Source organism: Phalacrocorax aristotelis, chromosome 4 (assembly GCF_949628215.1).
Source record: "Phalacrocorax aristotelis chromosome 4, bGulAri2.1, whole genome shotgun sequence".
Taxonomy (NCBI): Eukaryota; Metazoa; Chordata; class Aves; order Suliformes; family Phalacrocoracidae; genus Phalacrocorax; species Phalacrocorax aristotelis.
Window position 1 is genome coordinate 33,828,192 of NC_134279.1, and position 17,373 is coordinate 33,845,564.

The 17,373-nt window shown below is 52.7% G+C and overlaps 1 protein-coding gene across 1 annotated transcript in view; it reads left to right on the forward strand.

Moving 5' to 3' along the window:
* Positions 1-17,373, forward strand: part of IGFBP7 (insulin like growth factor binding protein 7) — an 18,255-nt gene continuing 882 nt past the window's right edge. The window contains exons 1-4 of the mRNA XM_075090875.1: positions 1-553; positions 13,445-13,554; positions 15,116-15,232; positions 16,349-16,475. Of these exons, the coding sequence (XP_074946976.1) occupies positions 61-553; positions 13,445-13,554; positions 15,116-15,232; positions 16,349-16,475 (847 nt within the window). The 5' untranslated portion in view covers positions 1-60. The remainder of the gene's footprint in view (positions 554-13,444; positions 13,555-15,115; positions 15,233-16,348; positions 16,476-17,373) is intronic.

Below are 17,373 nucleotides of genomic sequence, written 5' to 3' on the forward strand. Positions count from 1 at the left end.
CCCCCGCCGCGGCTTAAGCGCCTGCCGGGGGCGGGCGGCGCCGTGCCGTGCCGTGCCGCCATGCCGCCCTCTGCGATGCTGCTGCCGCTGCTCCTGCTGCTGCCGCCGCCGCCGGGGCTGGCGGCGCTGGCCGTGCCCGCCGCGGGGGCGGCGGGGGGCTGCGGGCCCTGCGAGTCGGCGCGGTGCCCGGCCCTGCCGCCGCGGGGCTGCCCGCTGGGCCGGGTGCGGGACGCCTGCGGCTGCTGCTGGCAGTGCGGCCGCGGCGAGGGCGAGGCGTGCGGTGGCGGCGGGGCGGCGGGGGGCCGCTGCGCCCCCGGCCTCGAGTGCGTGAAGAGCCGCCAGCGCCGCAAGGCCAAGGGCGGCCCGGCCCCGGGACACCCCCCCGCCGCCGGTGGCCCGCCCGGCGTGTGCCTCTGCAAGAGCCGGTACCCGGTGTGCGGCAGCGACGGGCTGACCTACGGCAGCGGCTGCCAGCTCCGCGCCGCCAGCCTGCGGGCCCAGAGCCGCGGCGAGCCCGCCATCAGCCAGCGCAGCAAGGGAGCCTGCGAGCAAGGTGCGGGGCGGCGGCGGGGGGGGCTGCGGAGCCGGGGCCGGGGCCGGGGCCGGGGCGGTGCGGGGAGGTGGGTGTCCAGCCGCGCTGGCTGACTGCACGGTGAGAAACCTGGTCCCCAGTGCTCCTCCCGCTGCTTTATCCCATCGGCATGCTTGTTTGTAAAGTCAAGGTGATTTCAAAACCACCTTAAATGGGCTTGAGAGTCCCAGTCCGATGGTGCTGCCTAAACTTGGAGTAAGACTTTAGACCAGCCCCGGAGGAACTTAGCCACTCTCTCTTGGCTTCCAGCTGTGCTGGAGCTACGCTGCCCCGCTTTCCATACTTTGCCTGCAGCTTGCAATTTGGGATGCAGTGACATGGGGAAAAAAAGGGCTGAGCCATCCAGGGGAGGGTCCGGCAGAGGAAGGCTGCAAACAGTGAGAAAAGGAAATTACTAAATGGATATGAAAACCACAGAAATTCAGAGCCAACGTTCACTGGCTTGCTTTGGTTCAAAATGAAAACAAGCAGTGACTTTCCTGTGAGCTGAACATAGTGGTTTGCACTTGCAGCATTTCCAACCACGAGCTCGATTCTTCCCCAGCTTTTGCTGAGGGATGGTGCTCAGGGAACAAACTGTTCTGCTGCGGAGCCTCTGCTAGAAATCCTGGCTTCTGAGCTCGCTGGAGGCAAGCAGTCAGGAGAGCCGGTTTCGCTGCGAGGGAGGGAGGCAGGGAAGGGTGGGACATAGCACACACAAGCCGTTTGCTGAACGTCTCAAGGACAATATTGCAGCGCCAATACATTTTGGTGGAGGAGTCTTTTCATAAACACAGTATGTGTAAGGTCACAACCTCCACCTCCTCCTCCTCTTTCTTCCCATAGCTGAGGCCAAGTATGTCTTGCAAAACAGTGTTTCTGAAACTCCCAAGAAAAGCGTGAAAGGCTGGGTAAGGACTGGGTTATGCACTTTGATGTTTCCCATTAAATGCCCTGCATGGCTTTTCACAAACCTTGTGTAAAACACCAGGCTTATATATTAGCCAGAACTGCTGTGGTACAGAGTGTTAACTCCTGGAGGGAAGGAGCTTCAGCTCTCAGGGTAATGTGCGGTGAGCCGAGAACAGCCTCTGTCCAGACCTTCGTCTAGCATTTGGAAGGAGCCTTTCTTGTTCAGCAGACTGGGGAGACAGTCATAGAAGTCCTAAAAATGCATGCTGCTTCTTGGCCCTGCCAGCCCAGACCAAGTCAGCAGATGTGTTTGAAAGGGGTCTGAGGTCACACTTCTGGTGTGTTCTTGAGAAGAAGGCTGTGTTCTCACCCATCTTGTCCAAAGTCAACCAGGAGTTTGTGGCAAAACAGGTGTATTTATACTGGTAAGCTACCGCCCCAACACTTGGCTGCACTTTCTTGTGTCCACGCCAGACTGGCCGCTGGCTTGGCCTGCTGGGGCTTTGACCCAGGCTACGGAGACAGAGTTTGAGGAGGTCAATGCAAACACGAGCCACTAGACAAAATGGTGTGAGGTCACTCACCCGCCAGCCTCAAAACAGCTCCTGTGAGACTTTCTCTGTCTTCTGGTCATCACAGTGGCAGCGTCTCTGAAGAGGGCTGCTGTGTGGGACAGCCACTCCATGCACAAACTGCACCCCTTCCTTGGAAAAGGTCCCTACGGGTGTGCAGATGTGCAGCAAGGCACCTTTGCAGGCTGTTACCTGTTGTTTAAGAACTTTGCTGGAGCATGTGGTGCCAAGCCACTGGCAAAATGTCCTCTCATCTGTCACTCTGGGGAGCCACTGTTCTTTTGGTTCCTGCTGCTGAGAGAGCTCTGACCCAGCATCTTGGGGAAGGGAGCAGGAGGGACCTGGGCTGCTCAGCAGTGGCATTGCAACTGACTCTTCTGAGACTTCCCTCGGCTGTATGAACCTTCATCATGCTGTGGACCTTCTTCTGGTGATAAGCATCTCTCTGTAGCTTGCAGCTGAGGCAGGGACTCAGCCCACACACGTGGTAGACATCTGGAAGTATTTCTGTAGCCCTCAGGGCCCTCCTGGCAGTTAGGACTGTAGGGTGGGGAGGGGAGTTGTAATCTCCACACTGATTTTGAAACAATGACAGGAGAGGACATCCATCCCATCAGCCCTGCAGGTTAGAGCCTCTTTCAGTATCTTCCCAGGTAGGAGAGAGCACTTTTCTGGGTTTCTCAAAGACCCTAATTGCTGTAGGTCAATTAGTCAAAGAGTGGAAGCTCTGGCTTTTGCTGTTTCCCACCACAAATGGACGTGATCTCCTTAAGGCGCTATCTAGGGCGGGATCCTGCACAGGGAGACCACAGACAGGCAGGATCCTGCCTGCATCAGTCATTTGTGTGACAGCTTTTGCACAGAAAGAAGTCCTTGGGGGACAGGGGACTTGGGCTTCCTGCTCATGGCAGATGGGCTCTGAGGTGTCTGCATGCGCTCGTTGGAGTATCAGGATCGTGTCTGAGAAGATCAAGAAAGTCTGAGAAGAAGTCTAGAAAATCATGTTTCCAGCAGCCGATCCTGACTATGTCTGAGTGCTCTTTTTTCTTTCTAAGTGGAGCTGGAGAGGGAGGGCTTGTTTTGCACATCCTATTTGAATGGAGGAGGAAATGCAGAGCTGCCACTGCTGTTGGCCTTTGCTGTTGTCGGCAGGAGGGGCAGCAGCTGGAGATGGGGCATCCAGTGGAAGAAGGGAACGTGTCTGGGAGCGACTTACTGGTAGATGATCCTCCTCACCCAGCCTAGCGTTACGACCTACTGGGGGTGCCAGGGCAGGAGACAGGACCCAGACAGGTGCAAACGGGGCAAACGCTGCTGGGTTATCCATTTCTTGATTCCTGACACTGTTTGCTCAAACCTCACCTCCTAGGCAAGGTGGGAATGACTCTTGCTGCAGCTATCTCCTCGTCTTCTGTCTTAAAATACGTGCTTGAGACACAGGGATCGGCCACAAGCAATTAAAAGACTTGGGCTCCTATTCCTTGGTTAACCGGGGCTGCCTTTCATACCCTCTCTCTCACCTTGTCTCCCTCTCTGTCCCATATGTACCAGGTGTTCAAAGGGTCTGAAGGAGGTATACCTGCTGGGAGGGGCAGTCCTACTGATTTGTTATAGGCAACACCATGTGGGCATGAGTAAAGAAGCCTGGAAACAAAGCACTCAGCTACATAAAGCTAAATATGCAGAATACTCCTTGAGACACATCTTTTTCCACCGTAGATGTATTTCCAAGGGGATGAAAGTTCATTAAATTTGTATTTGAAGCTGACCAAATGCATGTTCAGTTGAGCTTTCCATATTCATCACGGTGCCTATTGCAGGGTTTTCTGTGCGATGCTTGGCAGTTTTTGCTTGCTAAGAGGTACTGCCCACCAGGGAACAACTGGGATGTTTCTTTGTTATTAAATAGCAATAGGAAGGAGCCAGTTCTTGGCCCTACATAATTTGCCTTGACCTTGTCCTTGGGATTCTCTTTCTGTTGCTTGTTTCCCAGACCTCTGGGTCTGATGCCTGTGTTCTTTGTACAAAAATAGTGAAGCCATGCAGAAAAAAGTATTTCCGTTGCAGCCAAAACTTCCTGCTGGAGGACAAAGGAAGACATAGTTGAGAAGAGTTTGAGAGAATGGAAATAACCCTTGCTAATAACCCACACCTGGCAGGTGCAGGGATCCAGCCAGATCCTGGAGTGAGTTGCACAAGGGAAGGACCATTGGGAACAGCTGGAAAAAGATGCCCTACTTGATTCCCAACTCCTTGAGGCTGCCTGGCTGCTGTTGGTGCTGTGTCAGCAGGGCCTGGTGAAGCTGTGTGTTTGCTCTGGGGGAGCAGGCAGCGATGCCCTGGTGCACCCTCCCGGCTGGGCTTGTGCTGTGCCCTCACGGTTGCACCCACAGCTGGCTCAGGGTTTGTCCCGCTCCCTGCCAGGGAGCCGCTACCCGCACCCCATCTTTACCCTTACGCCCCAGCAGCCTCTTTGTAGCTAATCCCAATGCCGAGGCCACGCAGGAGATGGATGCTGTAAAGTTTTCCAGCTGCTTTCCAGCATTGCCTTTAAATGGATTGGCCCTTTGGTCTCTGCCTATGAATATGCATAGCTCTGCTCAGGTCCACTGCCAGCGCTTGCAGGCAGGGCAGGTCTGGACACAAAGCAGAAGCCTGCTGGCGGGCAGGTACAGGGATTCAGGGGTGTCCCCTCTGGTGGTCCCCTCGGCAGGAGGGGAGGCCGCCGTAACAGCTGGGGAGCTGCCCTCTGCCACTGCCGTCACCTGGCTGTGCACCGATTTTCAGAAGAGCCTCTTCTGGAGTTGGTGGCTTCAGTAATTTAGGCTGAAATTCGTTTTGCAGTGCACGCACTGAGGCTGTTCACAGCCAGCTAGGACCTGGGGCAGGAGGACCATGGTACCCACTGCCACGCAAAGCCAGCTGGCATAAAGAATTAGGGTTGTGTGGCTCAGCTCAAGCCAGGCAGAAAAACAACCTCAAAGCACCAACCCCCAACAAAAAGCTAACAGGATTTTTGGCATGATGATCTGTCTGAGCTGAAGAATACCAGGCATGGACTTGTTGCCTAACCAGCGCAAGAAGGGACAAATACCCCTGATTCTCTCTTATCGTTAGCTGCCAGCAAATACCTGCTTCGAGGGACATGTTGTAACTGCTGGAAATACTGCCAGAGTGGCCTCATTACAGCCCAAAGGCCTTATGGTTTGAAGTCCCTGATACTTGTTCCAGCAGGTTGGGGTCTCCAGGTTGTTTTGCCATTGCCAGTCAAGGCTTTGTCTGTATTTTACCCTCAATCCTCTCTTGGTGGAAGCCAAGTGTCTGTTCTTGCCCAAATGCAGTGTATCACAAAGCAGCTCTTGGTGGTCATCAGAGGGCAGCGTTACTCGCCAGGGAACTGGTGCTGCTTTGTACCTACCTACAAAGATCTCCTGGAGGTAGAAACTCAGGGCCTCTGTGGGTGAAGGGTAGATTTGCTGGCTCACCAAGCAGCCTGCTTTATTTCTGTTGATCTGAACATGGCTTGGATTGCCGTGGCTCCTTGAAACGCATTTCCAGGCTTTAGGAACATGCAGGGGCTTGCCCTGCGGGGACGAAAGCCCCCACGTTGCAGGATCCACCCCACAGGTTACAGAGCTTTGGAACAGCACGACCAGGAGAGAGGTTCTTTTAAAGCTGACTGTAACCAGCACTAAACTTACCTAAATCTCTTTTTCACCAGCAACAAGATCCCAGTCACCAGAGCTGAGCTGTTCCCCAGAGGGGTATAATTTTGGCTTGCCAGAAGCCCAGACAGCATCCCTCCTAGAAAGGTTTTTTTGCTAAGGTGTCACCCACCAGCTCCAGGGCTCAGGAAGAGGTGGGTGCAAGGCTTCTTGGCAGTCCACAGGGCTTAAAAAATGGGCTGATGGACATAGGATCATGGCTGCCAGGAAGACTGACAGCCCCAGGGGCAAGTACACCTTGCCAAATTCCTGCCATTTTACACCAGCAGTGGTTTTGCTTTGCCGGAGCCTCCTTGTCCCATAAAGCTACATCTGTGCTTCGAAGAAGTGCTGAGTTCCCACAGGTCAATTTTAAAACAAGAAACATAAATCACATCTCTTGGCTCATTCCATCCAAATTCAGCTGTTGAGGTTTTGCCAGAAATATTTTAGTTTTGAGGGTGGTTTGTTTTTTCTTTTAATCCACTGCCAAGATAGAGCCGAAATGGGGGCTGGGGGGAGAACCTTCTGGCAGATGGCAGATTGCTGTTATCACTGACATTGCCTCATCTTTACCTGATACAGCTGCCTGAAATTCAAAGGCTCCCAACTCTTTTAGACACCAGAGAGCATAGTTCCTATCTGGTCACATTTTGCAAGACACTTTTCTGGATTTGTGCTTTTTAGTTAGCAAGTGGCTTAGATTGCTTTAGTTCTTTCCTCCTGTTCTTCCTTTCCTGGATTTTAAGGGACTTAAAAGAATATCCACATTTTGTGCTTGCTTTCTTCTTTGCTGGGGAAGGAGAGATTTAGACAAGTTTTTGCTGAGTCACCTGTGGTTGGAAATGAACTGAATTCCCTAATTCTCCTGGGAAGCTGGGCTGGGTTTCTGCATCAGCTGGGAGTGGGGGTCTTGCAGCAGTGGCTGGCTACCTGCTTTCTCCCACTGCAAGGGAAAGCATTGCATTTGCAGGTCGATCTTGCCAGCATTTTAGTGGTGTGTCCAGAGAGTCTGTGGCAGAGCGGAGCTGTGCAGGTGTGCGTGGTGGGGTTACACCTTTTGTTTTGTACCACCGGTCCTTTCAGCTGGAGCGTGCTGTGGGGATGTGATGTGGTTCAGTGTGGTGCTTGCTCTTCCAGCATGTGGTGCATTGGGATTTTGAGACAGAGTTTCTAGGGCTGAAGCTTTATGCCTGTGTTTTTAAAATTAATGTGTAAGTTTGGACTTTTCCATTGTTGTAGGATAGGCCATAAATTCCTCCTTAAAAGGCATTTAGTTATTTGAAAATGTTTTGGTTCATTGGAGCTTGAGTTTTTATGGCTACTGTGCTAAAATCTTGTTAGGGAAGCTGTTTAATATATTACTTGGTAGCTCAGGGTCTTGGAGAGCACCAGTATGCCAGGGACTATGCAAACACCTCCACTGTCCAAGAGAATCCCATATTGCACCTGTGTCTTCATTCTCGATCACCATAGCATATCCAGAATCACTAGGAAGGAATGATGACAGATCAGCAAATTCCTCCCCCATGTTTGTTTTTTCTGTTGCTGGAAAGGCATGCTGTGTTTAAAAAATGCATTTAATCCTTTGTTGGGCTGAGGTTGACTGAGGTTCATACTAAATAGGAGATTACCACGTAACGAGTCTAATCAGGGTGGACTTTTGAAAGCCGTACTTGCTTTTCCATGCATAAATGCTGCCATGCCTTGTTTCTGTGTCTCCCACTGCAAGCTTTTCACATTCTTTCCAGGCTTTAGCTCGTGGTCCTCCTTGTGCCATGACAGTTTTCTTGGCACAACTGAGTCAAGGTCACATGAAGAGAAGAGCGGAGGTGATGGCTGGGAGGAGAGAAGTTTCTTGATAGAGCTTGTCCAGGAGGTCCGGAACAAAAAAAACTGAATACACGTCCAGATATGGCTGAGAAGCAGCAAGAGTGTTTGCAGAAAGCTACTGCCTGTTTGATCCCAGAGACAGCATGATTCAGAGACTGGCAAAAGGAGGGGGAGGTGGGAAAAAAGGGCAGGATGGGGGAAGAGGCAGGAGAGAGGTTGGCTGGTGGCAAGCTGCTAGCAAGGGCAGCGTCATCTCCACTCAGAAGGCTTGCCTTTTCCCCATTTGGCTGTTTCCAGGGGCAAGCGTGGTTGTAAGCTTGCAGCTGATCTTCAGAGCAGCCTCAGCCACAATGGCCTCTCTATTACCCCAGCTTCGATATTCCGATTGCATTGAGGACGCTGCTGGATGCAGCAGAGCACTGAGCTAGGCACGAGGCGTGCAGGGGCGCAGCCGTTTCTCTGGGCACAACGCCGGGGCCAGCGCAGACCCATCCTGCATGCCAGTTAAGGGAGAAAGGGCTTGGGGTTCTGTTCTTTGCAGTGCCACCCTCTTCTCCCTCCCACCTATATGTAAAGGAGGACCAGTAACCAGCCATATAAAGGGCATGCACAAGGTCACTGAAGGCAGTGTTCCTGAAACATGGTAAAACAGCAGGGGTGGGGTTTCCAGCTGTACAGGTCTGCTCTGTGCTGAGCCTGGTGGGCTGGGAAGCAGGAGGAAATCCATGACAGACAGATGGTGGACCAGGGCCCTGCCTCACGCTGACTCACCCTCAAGTCTCCAGGGCTTGGGGTGAAGCCGCGTTCATATTTGCAGCCTTTCTGGGGTCACTGGGCTGCTGAAGTCTGAGTGGGGCCGTCGGGCTTAGCATCCAGCATCTCCTTTGGTCTTGGAGTTTCCTTCTGTAACTCCTTAGTCTCTTCAAGGCCAGCTTAAAGGAGGGGGAGAAATGCCTTCGGAAAGAGGTAAAGAAGGATGCTTGTAAATCTGTCAGAAAGCAGCAGGCAGCTTTGGGAGCAGAGAAGGACAGAAGCTGCTTGCACTTCCCCTCTGCCTCTGTCTCTCGCAGAACACTGACCTCGGAGGGAGGAGCAGCTGACACCATGCCAGCTAGAATGAGTAGATGCTGCTCACAGAAGGTTTCCCCTTCTCCATATAAAGTAGTTTTGAAGGGAAAGTACTTTCCCAGCAACTTAGGAGACGGGAGTGGGTCTATTTTCAGACTTGGAAGAGCTTGTGTGAGTGAACCATGTCTAGCTTTTGCTTTGATTTGCTGTCACATGGGGAGTGTTCCCAGTCTGTTTCACCCGGGGCTGTGGCAGGGCGATGCAGCACTTGGGAGGGCTGGCTGGGAACCAGGCTGGCACCCACGTGGGCTTCAGCGTGCGGTACACGTGTTCTTGTGTTCATGGTCAGGACTTTACACACACATCCAAGTGGCAGGGCATACCCCACAGTGCTTAATGTCGAGCTTATTTTTGCCTTTAGTGACACACCTGTAGCCCCCTTGATTTTAGCAAAAAAGTTATTGCTCTGCTTGCTGGGGTGTGATTTATTCGTATGCATGCGTGGATACCAAAGGAGGATCAGGGAGGACCAGCTAACCCTGAGCTGTGACAGACCATCCTGGTACCAGCGAGGGGCAGGTGGGTGGGCTGGGAGATGCCAGATCTCTGCGTGCTGTGGCTGAGCAGAGAAGAGGTGCCTGGTGCAGGAGGGGTGTCAGGAACAGGTGCCAAATGATAGCCTCATCGAGGAAATTACAGGCTCTGCTGCATGCTGTTGTGGCAGAAAAGCAACTGCATAACAGCAGTGGAAACTCCTCTCCAGCTGCTGCTTTTGACATAACGCAGGCTGTCAGCTCCCTGTGATCTGCAGAAAAAACAACCCCCACGCTTTCAGCCTCTGCTCATGGGGTGAATGAGCTCACTGGCTCTGTAAATAAGCCCCTTCCCAGGCCAGGGAGAGCTATTTGTCTTATGAACAATGGGCAGAGCGTGGAGGAAATTCCTGAAGTGCCTGCGAAGAGCAGCTGATCTCCATCAACAGTCTGTGTTGTCCTCTTGGCCAAGGAGCTCCGGCGCAGTCAGGGCAAGCACCGTCAGGAAGCATCCCGTACATCCCCAGTGCCCTGGCTCGGTCCCTGGTGGGCAGCAGAGACCGTTCAGCCACACTGATGGTGACCATTTTCATCAGCAGGTGCAACCCACAAGTCCCCAGCCCGAAGGAAGAGGATGGAGAAACATTCCCCTTTGTGGGCAGCGCTGCAAGTAGAACAGCAAGGCCTCTAAGATGCAGGCTGTAGGATGAGGGCCAGGGGGCTTCTTGCTGTCAGGAATGAAGTTATCTGCTCTGTACAAGGTAGGCTTGTTTCCAGTCCTGCTGAGCAAATGGTGGCCTTGCTTCCTTCACAAGGACCCCTGAAGCAAGAGGGGTGACTTGCAGAAGGGAATGTCCTCACATCCTCTGAAGTCCCTGTAAGGCTCAGATATCCCCTGCCTCTCCTGTTGTGGCAGGTTGCGGTGTCCCCTGTCCATCTCTGGCTGCTTCGGGGGACTGTGGGAGAGAGCATGAGTGGCACCAAAACAGGCAGTAAGCAGGGTGGCTTCCATACACCTGGGTGTTAGCTAGCTGTGGTGGGAGTATAGCTACTGCTGTGGACTTAAATCTGATGACTTCTTGGCCTTTCTCATATATTTTCAGTGGAGGAAGAAGCCCAGCTCTGGAGTTTCGGCTGTCTGGATTTAAGTCAAATATCCCGAGAGACCATGCTGACTCTTCCCATGACACTGTTGCATCTTTCAGGATGTGTAGTCCCTCCCGGCCTCAGGGCTGCTGGTTAGAGGCAGAGGCCTGTGAATGCTCCAAGTTCATTTTGCAGCCAAAGGCAGAATCTCATGTTCCTCCTGGTTAGATCAGGATGTACATCCTGAGCTTGAGCTGGGGGCTGCCTCATAACAGCCAGGCTCTCGCTGTGCTGTGGCTGCTGTGCCGAGCCAGCTGGAGCTTCGCTGTGAAGCTGTGCGGGCAATTCCCCTTTCCACAGAAGATAAATAATTTCTCCTCACCCGAGCAGTGGGTAGAAACTGCCTTTCTCTTTTTGCCTCCCAGCAGTTGCTGCAGAAGAACCCTGGTGTGACCTGCTCCTGGCAGGGCGAGCAGATGTCCATTTGCAGAGGGTGTCTGAGCCCTTGACACAAGGGGAAACTCAGTGGCAGTCGAGAGTGAGACACCTCAGGCAGTGGATTTAGCGGTGTGTTGAATGCTGCCAATTTCCAACCAGGGAGGAATTGAGCCAGCTCCGGGAAGCATAATGATGCCCTAAAATCCACCTGGCTTTTAACATAAGAGTCAGGATCTCTCATTTTCTGCAGTGGGAGATGGTGGTCATTTGGGGGCAGCTGTGTTTCTCCTGTCTCATGGAGAACCCCAGTGACCAGTGATAAAAATGACCTTGTCATACAGGGGCAAAGGTGGCCCTGCCTCTCAGGGACAGGCCCCAAGCTCTGTACCTAGGAAGGGCACCTTGCATGTGGAAGGTTTTGCGTAGCCAGAGCAGAAGGCGGCAGTGGCAGCTGGCTACGCTGGGTACACATCTGCTGGAGGCCCTTGCAGAGCATGGGGTGAGCTAAGCTGCCTGGGGACATCCGGGTCCCACTGGAGCTGCCAAGCGCTCTATTGTCCCTATTGTTCAAGGGACACCAGAAAAAGAACAGCAGGGCTGCACAGGAAACAGCCACGCTGGGGAAGGGGAGCAGAGTGCGTGACCTGAGGTGGCCCCATCATGGGGGTGGCAATACCCTGGGCTGGCCACAGCCCTGCTGCTGCGCAGGGGCCAGGCAGTGCTTCAGGCAGGGGTGGGCTGGGGGTGCTAGCTCCACGCATCACCCCACTGTACTACACTTCAGTTGTACTCTGGGGAACAACCTCCAGCAAGATGTTGCTGAGAGTGCACAACTGGGCACAGTCTGGAGGTACGGATCTGCTCTGGGCCACCTGGAGCAAGGATGACTCCAGCACCCTTCCATATGGGAAAGGGCGCTGTGACTCCAACACACCCCTCTCCTAGCCAGTGCACGGGAATCAATTCGTGCAGCAGCACAACCAACAACAGGGTAAAGTGATGTAATGAAATGCTCCTTAAAACTTTTTCTCAGCTGAGACACTCAGTTCTGCGGAGATGAGGAGCACCTAGATTGTGGTGTCTGCCAGGAAACCAGCATGTACTGAGCATTAGGTGTGGTTTTAACCATCCGTCAGGACTATGCATAAAATTCCCTGGTTCTACACAGCTCCCTCTTGTTAAAACCAGGACTGGGAAACCTCTATTTGGAAAATTTGGATTGCAGCCATCCCTCATCTCTTAGCAGCTTCCCACCAGCAGGCCATGTACAGTCATTCCTGGGCAGGGAAGTCTTGGAAGAGAAGAGCAAACTCTTCTCTGGGATCACACCATCGGCTTTGAAGTGGGGAGCCACCTCGGTACCCCCTGTGCTAAGACAGAGGAATGGCTGATGTCCTCTGGCTCGTGATACCAGTATGGATCTGCCCCCAGATCCTGTGGAGGAAAAAAGACTCCAGCTTTCTGCTGGAATATGTTGGTGCAGCAGGATGCACCTGAAACCTGCTCCCCACTGCCTGCAAGAGGGCTGGCCAGGCAGAGTGCATGTGCAGGGCTGACGTCAGTGCATGTTCAGGACCCCAGAAGGAGCATCAGGACCCAAATCTGCCCCTCTTTTATGGGGCTGGGAATGAGCCATGGCCTGTGAGCCAGCATACACAGGGGCTTCAGTCAGGCTGGCTCTGGAGTACTTGTTCACGTAGGAGATGCCTTCTTCTCATGGAGCCTAATGGGAGCTTCAGTTTCCTGTTACTGCCTGCATCTTCAGAGCAGAAGGGGAAAATCTGCTGTGCGCTTAGAGCTATAAGTGGAATAAACACTATGTGCTCCTTTGGTCTGCACTTTCTACTGTGGGGAATTAATAGCTGCATTTTGTAAAACAGCACCACTAAAGAGGGATTGAACAGAAAAGGCCATTCTTCCCTTCCTGGGATATGGGTAATGTCTCCAATATTTCCCAGCCCGAGGGGTAAACATCTCCAGCCAAATCTGCAAAACAGCTCTGTTCCTGTCTGGCTTTGGAAACAACTCCCTGTTTAACCAGGGATTGGCAGTCTTTGGGGGAAATGGAGCTCTGCATTCACCTGGTCCCTTCCCAGGTCCCCCAGGAGAGAGCTCTGCCACGCTCCAGCCAGTCTCCTTTGGCTGAATGTTGCACGCAGGTAAAACAGGAGCAGCATAACACTGAATTCTGCTAGCCAGGTGCCACAGGCTTTGCTGCAGATTAAAATCATGCTGGGAAGAAGGATGCTGTAAAGCTGGACAAGCTCTCTGTGGCATGGGAATGTGAGCAGGACCCACCCTGCCTGCTTGGTGTCCTCTCCTCCGTGCCAGCTGAGTGTCAGCAATGCACTCGGTGGCTGCGTGGTGAGCAAAGGCAGCAGTTTGTAAAGGTCTGCTCAGCCCCTGAGAGAACAGAATACAAACACTGTCTTACCTCTAAGCTCAGTCTTGCAAGTAGATGGGCTGATCACCTGAACTGCTAAACACTTGACTTTCCATGTGGGGCAAGTGCCCATCAGCCTGAACAGCTTAAGGTCGGATGGATGCGTAGCTTTGGAGAGGGAGGTGCTGTGATGCGGGATCAGTCCAGCAAGCTTTGCTCCAAGCAGGGCTCCCCTTCACCTTGGCCTCAAAACCCATCAGAAGTGACTGGCCCAATTTAAAAGGCTACCAAGGAGACAGGCTTGCAGTTACCCGCTGCTTAAAAGCATTTCTCCCTTTTTGCAGGCCCCTCCATTGTGACCCCTCCTAAGGACATCTGGAATGTGACAGGAGCACAGATCTACCTGAGCTGTGAAGTCATGGGCATCCCAACCCCTGTCCTCACCTGGAACAAGGTAAAGGGCCTGCTAGGAGCCCTGAGGGCACAGCAAACCTGAGGCAGCTGAAACTGCCTGGTAAGCCTAAAGACCGTAGCAGCTCCCTCTTCAGAAACGCACACCTTTGATGAGGTCTCCTATCTGTGCAGTTCTGTCCACCCCCAAAACATCTGGCTTTGCTTAATCTTTTTCTGAACTGTTGTTGATCCCAAGGCAGAACAGGACTTGTGATGCTCTTGGTAGCACCTGGTGTTCAGAGCATGCAGGGAATGTCCCTTGACCTGATGTCACCCTGCTGGCTGCAGCGACTCTGAGGTGGGTGGATGCGGCTGGCCCATGTCAGGCACAGGAACCACATGGGGCGGTTATATCCGTTCGCCGGCAGCGTGCTGATTTTGGCAGTGCAGTGGTAACACCTGGCTTAGGGCAGGGGCCAGTCTTGAGCAGGGAGAATCCCAGCCATAGGCCTGAGAGCCACTGCATGGCCCCTGTAGCCTCTTCAAATGCTGCAGGTTTGCGGATGCTTAGGAGGGGTCTTAAAACTGAGCTGAAACAACACTAGATTAAGAGTACTACAGAGGAAAAAACTAGACTGGCCCAGAGATTGCGCTGTTCTGAGACAGCAAACTCTCTGTTCACAGGGGTCCTAGAGCAGACTGTCAGGTGAGCATAGAATTAGCCATGTTGACCAGGCAGCGTTTTCTGCTTGTTTACAAGCAGATGCCGTGTTTGCACTGACTGTTAGTGCTGCTTTGCTTTTTGTGCCTCTTCCTCATGGCTGGGAGGCTGCTTGACCTGGTGATAACAAGGGCTGAGCACCACTTACCCCATGCTGTGCTCTGGGTCTGGATACGCAGCACTGAGGCATGACTGTACTGCTGCTCTCTCATCGATGCTGTGCCCACCAGGAGGAACTGCCTGGTTTGCTGCAGCAGAAACCTTCAGGGCTGACCCTGGCCTCTTGGGAAGAGGGTGGTTCATGCAGGGAGAGCCCATTCCAGGAGCAACATTCAGGCACTCAGTTCTCTGCTACTGCCACGCCAAAAAGCCTGATCATCAGCAAAGTTGCAGAGGAGCCTCTCCAAACAAGAGCAACAGTCAGCTCCTGCTGTCCCCCCAGTCCCAAGACAGAAGGCAGCTGCTCCAGCCTGCTGAACTGGATCGAGGTATGGCTACCAGCAGCTGCAGGCAGCCAAATCCTCCTTGTTCAGCACAGGCATTGTTTGATGGGCTAAAAACAGCCTTGGGAACATGCACACGAGTTCTGAGACTGTCGGTGCAGGGCATGTTTGCACACCCCACCGCCCAGCAGAATCCACACCAGAAAGCTGCACTGCTCTATCCGTTTCTGCTGAGGCAGGGAGAATGCAGCCCTGGTGCCGGCGCTGAGGCACTGGGGTAGCGGGGCTGCAGGACATGGAGGATAAGGTGAAATGCTGGCACTAGAAAAAACACTGCTCCTGCACAAGACACATTCATGTAGAACTAGTGTTGATCTTGTCTGCATACAGCTCTGGTCCTAACAGTTCTAGCAGAAATAAGCCTCAAAATTCTCACACCTTTCTGTCCTTCTGTTTAGATAATTCAGGGACAGTATGGTGTCCAGAGGATGGAGCTTCTGCCTGGGGACCGGGAAAACTTGGCTATCCAGACCCGAGGGGGCCCTGAGAAACACGAAGTGACTGGCTGGGTGCTTGTAAGTACTTTGTGTACATACAGAGCTGCACAATCAGTACAGTGCAGTTTGCAAACGACTCATCAACAAAGAGTAGTCCAGAAGACGCACAGCAACAGACAGGGCTTTTAGCGGAAAAGTGAATTAGACTTGAACGGTAAAGGGTGGCTGCCAGCTCCAGTCTCACCTGTTAGTTTTTCACCTCTGTCTAGCATACAGTAGAGGCATGCATTCTATGATCAGAGAAGGCAAGACTGACATACAAGATCCCCTTTCTGCACGTCATTACTTTTCTGCTGCCATTCGCGGGAAGGAGACCCTCTCCCTGTCTAGGAAGGAATCAGTACAGAGGCAGGGCATCCCTAAGACAGACCCACAGCTGAGGAGCTCTTACAGATCTGGCAGAACCGTCCTTTCCTCAGCAAAGCCCATCACCTGCCTGAGAACAGCACAGCAGTTATCAGCACTCACTCACCAGGCCTCCTCAGCCACAGGAGTACCGGCAGGCCAGCCACACATCGGAGGGAAGCAGCAGGTGGCCAGAGGGAGCTGCGGCGCGTCCCAGCAAAGGAATCACAAGGAGGACGGCTCCCAGCTGCAGGGGCGCTGGCAGCAGGGGAGCACAGCTCAGGGTGTCAGTTCCTGCACCACTTGCAAAACTGGAGGTAGAAACAAGGAGAGGGAAAGGTTTGAGCCGATGGTTTTGCTGAACTGACTGACTGGATGCAGCATGTTGTAGGAAGGCTTTTTCTTTGGGGCTCCCTCCCCTTACCAAGCATGCAGTAGTCCGACACATCTCCAAACTAAGTAAACAATAAAAGAAAAGGAGGGAGCATTACAGCACACGTAATGTGGGCTAGCAGAGGAGAAATAAGCTAGGCTGATCCAGAGGAGTGGCTGCTTGTCCCAAACCTTAATGGAGGGAGCCATAGTGACCTGAATCAGACTGTTTAGAGCAGGCAGACGAAATCCTGCGGTCAGCGTGGGCCCTAAGGGTTAACTGCTACTTCACGCACTCTGTTCACCTCGTTACATCTCAAGCAATTAACAAGTTCTATAAAGGTACCTTAGAACAGGATCACCTCCATCTACGCACGTGATACTTACTGGGGGATGGGGGTGCGTTTCTTCCCTTAGATATCGCCTCTGAGCAAAGAGGATGCTGGAGAATATGAGTGTCATGCATCAAATGCCAAAGGAGAGGCAACAGCTTCTGCAAAAATCCATGTTGTGGAAACTCTGCATGAAATAGCCCTGACCAAAGGTAGGTAGTGTGGTTGAACACTCAGCAGCTCTTTCCCCTAACATTTCACTCAGTTGTTTGATACCAAAGGACCACCTCTGTTTAACACTTCCGGGGGCGGGGGGGGAAGCACCCTAGAAATATCAGTTTAACACACAGCTTTTACTGGATTTGGCAAAACATTCCCAGCAAATCTCAGGCGCTAGAGTCCTCAGGGGACGGTTAAATAGCCCCCAAGTGCAGTGAAGTACTGGAGATTAAGATACCAAATCAAAAGCACCTTTGGGGGTTTTTTTACAAAGCAACTTTCAGTCATTTTCCAGCCCTAAATTTGTATCCTCCTTTCACTGTTCTCGGGACACTTCCAAACCTGCCCATCTCTCCTGGGGGCAGTATTGGCACAACCAGCCCCAGAACAGAGGGGGAACTTCAGGCACTTAAATTCCTGCCAAGTCCCTGGAATCATCCCAGTCCCTGCCACTCTCTCTGCATGCTGGAGTGTCAAACCTGTGAGGGGACAGATAACGCCACAGCAGGCTTTTAGGCAAGATCTGAAGCCTTCACCCTCCAGCCCTCAGCCAGTCTTCAAACCCAGCTCCTCTATGCCAGGCTGTGTGCAAAGCTGATGGCAAACCAGCCGTCCTCATTCCAGATGCAGAGGATGGCTTAGTACCAAGGCCACACATGCTTTGGAAGAAACCTGGAAAGCTGGAACAGTAACTGTAACAGTGCTAAAGGCAGAGGTACTGGGAAAAAAGCATCCAGCTAGAGAATACTGTGCTGCCCAAATCCACTTGTGGACATAATCTTTAGTTTTAATCCCAGTAGCTTTATCTAAATTATATAGTCTTGGCTTTCTGTATCCTTATATTCCTGATTAGCTGAAAGACTTCCTTTAGAGGAGTATTAACAGCACCTG